Source organism: Helicoverpa zea, chromosome 24 (assembly GCF_022581195.2).
Source record: "Helicoverpa zea isolate HzStark_Cry1AcR chromosome 24, ilHelZeax1.1, whole genome shotgun sequence".
Classification (NCBI taxonomy): Eukaryota; Metazoa; Arthropoda; class Insecta; order Lepidoptera; family Noctuidae; genus Helicoverpa; species Helicoverpa zea.
This window is the reverse complement of record NC_061475.1, coordinates 6,813,612-6,818,761: the sequence shown is the minus strand read 5'-3', so window position 1 is coordinate 6,818,761 and position 5,150 is coordinate 6,813,612. Positions and strand designations below refer to the sequence as shown.

The 5,150-nt window shown below is 34.7% G+C and overlaps 1 protein-coding gene and 1 long non-coding RNA gene across 2 annotated transcripts; one reads left to right on the top strand and one right to left on the bottom strand.

Annotated features, from left to right (window-relative positions):
• Positions 1–1,619: 1,619 nt before the first annotated feature.
• Positions 1,620–3,284, top strand: LOC124642421 (putative nuclease HARBI1). Its single transcript, XM_047180835.1, has 3 exons — positions 1,620–2,100; positions 2,216–2,493; positions 2,612–3,284. The coding sequence occupies exons 1-3, from the start codon at positions 1,829–1,831 to the stop codon at positions 3,184–3,186; spliced, it is 1,125 nt and encodes a 374-aa protein (XP_047036791.1). The 5' UTR covers positions 1,620–1,828; the 3' UTR covers positions 3,187–3,284.
• On the bottom strand, positions 3,268–4,047 carry LOC124642422. The gene is made up of 3 exons (XR_006985764.1): positions 3,867–4,047; positions 3,693–3,785; positions 3,268–3,465 (listed from the first exon to the last, which is right to left on the bottom strand). It is a non-coding gene; the product is annotated as an uncharacterized LOC124642422 (long non-coding RNA).
• Positions 4,048–5,150: the final 1,103 nt, after the last annotated feature.

The window sequence follows — 5,150 nt, the reverse complement described above, 5'->3', positions numbered from 1 at the left end:
TAGGCCCAATTGACTCGTAAAGACAATCAGGAAATGTAACAGCCAGTTTTGCTGTGACGTAAGTACTATCGGGTTATCCAGGTTACTGACTTGAGGGGGTCAGATAGGCAGACGCTCCATGTAAAATACTGGTACTCAATTTCATCCGTTGAAAGCCGACCCAAGCATAATTGGGATAGTACATACAAAGTACTACTTATATAAATGCAAAATTTCAAAAAATATGAATATAGAAAGAAAGTCACGGGCAGGCACTAGTTCTTTAAAAACAACGTCACTTCAAGCAAATATATTCATATATACGATTTATAAGGTTTTGAATAAAAAATGATGAATATTTAAAAAAACGTACCTTTTCGTTATGAATTTATTTTGCATATTTATTCAAAATATATCCTGGAACTAAGCTGTTTGCTCTCTTTTTTAAGTTTTTCATATTTTGGTTGCTTTGTGAAATGAAATGGTTTATTTGGTAATTTGAACCTTACATAACTTTTACGCTTATTTCTGAAACTATTAAAGAAGTTTTGATGGATATTTTAGGAAGATGGGAAGATGGATGATGCTTAACAAGTCCTAGTTCTGTAAGCGAGCAAAAATAAATATTATACTGAGTGAGCATAGTTTTTTTTGGTTAAACACGAGTGGTTAGATGTCATCGTGGCTTCCTTCATCAGGGACATAGGGCGCTCAGATGGCTTTTCCTCTCTTTTCGATCTGGAGTGGCAAGTTCCATGTCCTTTCAGCCAGTATAAGAATATTTGTTTAGACATTTATAATGGCGTCCCCGGCCGATTTCGGCCACGGCGGCTGTCCTCATTTAAGGAGATCAGCCAGCTGCGCACGACATATTATAGTGCACAAGCATTTGAGCAGACAAAGGTGCACTCACTATTCTTTCACTCTCATAACCCGATGGGACGGCAATCCGACACGACCGGAAAGAGATCAGACATTTAGACAGACGTTTGGACAGTTAATGTCCTTAAAGCCATTTTTTTTTTTAATATTTAAACGGATATGCATATGCTTATAATATTCATAAACCAATATCTTCATGGCATTGTTCCGAACAGAGAGTTAATTAATACGGTACAAACGAATCCGCAAATAATAGAATTCCCATTGTTTTCAGATAAAGATGGTAAATATATGGCCAGGTGTGAATTGAGTCGTATATAATAGAAATTGGTAGTTGAGGCTGTGCTTTGGCGATAATTTGAGTTTTCTTTCAAACTATTTTTACGGGATATTATCATTCTAACAGGTATTTAAGTGTATTTTTAAGCTTTTGCGTCAAAATGTCTATGACTACATAGAATAATCTATGGCACATCACACACACACACACACATCACACAGACAGATCATCACTGTGATCACATGATCACAGGCTCCTTATCCGACTTTGTAAAGTAACATGTCACCTAGTTTCTCAAGAAAATAATTTCCTTACTTTTGTTTGTATAGAATATAATTTCTTGGAAATACTACAAAATGGTTTTTAATGTGAACCGATCCAATTTTCTCAAAATAATTAAGAAGTCTCAAAATTAATTTAAGCGTAAGAACAGACAACGAATTCTGTTTAAATGTCGCAGTGTAATATTAGCCTTAGGGTCTGTTTCACAATGTACCGATAAGTTCTGCACAAGTTCCGAATAAGCTATTTGTTACTTATTTGTAGGATAAACACATTTTTTGCGTTTCACGACTTTCGAATAGTGCTATGTGTCATATAAAGTCAGCGATAAGTTATGGGTCGGTTGAAGTGGCAAATAGCACAGTTATCCGACACATAAGTAGTGTGTTTGACAGTTAAAATTGAATGACATTTTCTTTCTTTCGTTCGTGTTGTGTTTTAAACAATTATATACCTATTTCAATGGCAATGGACATTTTTGAGACTCTTGAAGATGAGTTTGATGAATATTTCGATAGACTCACAATACCACGCAAGACTCCAGTGTATCGGGAAAGAATAAACTATATGGAGACATTAGACGAAACGGACTTCAGGGCGCGCTTCAGACTCACTAAGAAAGCTGTGATGTTTGTGTATTCAATTATTGAGAAAGCAATATCTGTCCCTACAGAAAGGTAAGTAAGCATATACCTAACCTGCAGCCTGTATTCTTATAATGTCTCGGCTCCGTCTAGCTATTGTATATACCTACTGTAACTATACCTGATCTAACTCCAATGTTTTTTTCAGGAATTTGGCTATAAAGCCAATTAATCGTCTACTGTTAACATTGAGGTTTTACGCGACGGGAAGCTTTCTTACAGTAGTAGGTGATTTCTCTGGTGTAAGCAAAGCTTCTGCCAGTCGCTTTGTCTACCTGGTTTCACAAGCTATTGCACGATTGCGTGGGTTGTTTATCAAATTCCCAAGCAACACTGAAGACATACAGCAAGAGTTTTTCAATATAGCTAAATTCCCAAGGCTTATTGGTGCTATCGATTGTACCCATGTACCCATAAAATCTCCAGGTAATATATATTAAATAGGTACTATGAATGGTAATGTAAATAAAGGATTATTTGTCAAACTATGTACCAAATGATCAAATTGAGCTGTTTTTATAAATGCTGTTTACATTATTTTCAGGTGGAAACAATGCAGAAGAATGGAGAAACAGGAAATCACAATTTTCTTTTAATGTGCAAACTGTAGTGAGTGCAAAGTTAAGGATCTTGGACATAGTGGCTAGATGGCCAGGAGCAGCTCATGATCAAACAATATTTAATAATTCTTTTATAAAGCAACGACTTCAAAATGGAGAATTTAGAAACTGTGTAATTGTTGGTGATAGAGGATATGAAAATACTTCATACCTACTTACTCCACTACAAACTCCTATGACTCCAGCAGAACATCTGTATAATGAATCCCAAATAAGAAGCAGAAATGTAGTAGAAAGAACCTATGGGGTTTGGAAAAACAGATTCCCTATTTTATCAAAAAAAATTTTGCTATCTGTATCTCGTGTACAGGCTGTAATAGTGGCATGTGCAGTGTTGCACAATATTGCAATAGATATGCGAGATGACCATTTTGAAGCCATTTACCCCGTGGGTGAGCCAGATGAACACGATGTTGTGAATCAAAGTAGTCTAGAAAATGTGGGGGATGCAACAGTGCGAAGTAATTTAATTAATGATTATTTTGGTTCATTACTATAATAATGATAGTCATTTATAGGCATTTTGCATTCCATTAATATAGTAGGTTATTAAATGTATTCTGTGTTAAATAAAAAACGATTTATTTTTCAAATTTATTTAAAAAGTATTTTTTTTCCAACGCCCACATTTCTCTTTTGTGCTCCCTTTCTTCCTCTTCAAAGGCCCATTGCTTTCTTTTATTTAAGAATTCTTCCTCCAGAATCTTCTTCTGTAAATCTGCAATCTCTAATTTTGCATCAGCTACTCTTTCGAATGGCCTTTTCATCTTCTCAGCAGCTGAAACAAGATATTTTCTTTATTGTAAATATGTATTGGTAAAAATTACACAAGCTGGTATCAACATCATTTAATTTACCCATACAATCTAGGTCTCTTCTATAGTGGAGTTCCAATCAAACCACAGGTTGACGGTTGAACCATTACATTGCAACTCTGTTATACTGCACATCAATATAAAATATCTAAATACATGAACTAAAACAAGAACGATTAAAAGAACTTACATAAGGCAGGATGTTTTTTGGAGCGCAGAGATTTTGGCTTCCAATTAGTCCACTTCTCATCATTGGCAACTTTTTTGGGTGTAGTATATTGACCTAAAATTAAAAAGAAAAGGTGAGAATGTTATGAAGGTGTGCTTATCAACAACACGGAGACACAACAGGAACACTACTTACTTATCTTTCTTCTGGAATGCCCTTCCTCATCAGAGTCATCATTTTGTGTAGACTGACCTTCAGCTGAAAACGAAAATGGAGTTTTTAACAAGAGTTTAATGGATGAAAAGTTTGTTGGTAGAAATATTTCATTTTAGTTAAAACAAGTGGCAATATGGCTATTTAAGTTAAATTGGTTTGTAGAAAAAGTAACTTACTCATGTCACTAGTCTATACAAGCGAGCAAATTAAACAAAACCTTGATAATAAAGACGCAATATTATATTCGTAATATTAATAATTAACAAATTAATTATCGTTATTAAATTAGGAACGTATTATAATTACCGAGTCCTAAAGTATGTGCTTAGGTTAATTAAAATTGAGATTCTAATTAAATTTGTAGTAAGTTGTACGAGCACGTATGTTGTCTGTTGTTTTATGGCTTCGAGTGTAATTAGGGGGAGAACATATGGTTATATTAAGTGGAGGGGCGAAACTGTCAGTTTTAAAGGGCAATACTTACCTAGATTTAGGCCGTCATTTTGGCATAAGTGTAATAATATGGCGAGATTCCACAGAGCTTAAAGCCTCCTGTTTCCTTGCAAATATTTTATGAGTATTATTTATTTATCCTATAAAATTTTTGAAATGAAATGAAATGAAATCGTTTATTTTGCAAGTTGGACATTAAATCATTTACACGTCAGTTTTAAGAACGCTGAGGTCGGCATTTCCTAATGACTGATCCCTGAGAAGAAATGCCGAAACAAACTCAAGGGTCATAGTCTCTTTTAAAGTCCAAACATGTTATAAATCAAATAATATTATGTGTGAGTGTCACCATGTACGCGGTCTGGAATGGCCTTTTGAGGAAAGAGCCACATCAGGCTGGAGCTGACCAGTCCCAACAGACGGCACGCATGCATCAGTCGTCGTGTAGCTCAACCATATCTTAGGGAGCTCAACGACCTGTCACACGACGATACCAGATCTGCAGAACATTTGCGTAGGCCATTCAAAAATACTCAAACCCGCCAGACAGTATTTATGTTAAAAGAATATATATTTTGTCTTACTTGACAAAAGTTATGCGGTGAGATATTATTCGTTCAATACAATTCCTGAAATACATAGAATATGAAAATATAATTCCATAGAATAGGTAGGTACATGAAATTGGCTATCATATTATCCAATTTAATTCTAGCGCTATTACTATGTTTTAGTCCATCAAAGCAGTATAGTTAAAAATTAAAGTAATTAAGTTAAAAATCTGAACAATTTTAACTTATAATTTTTGAA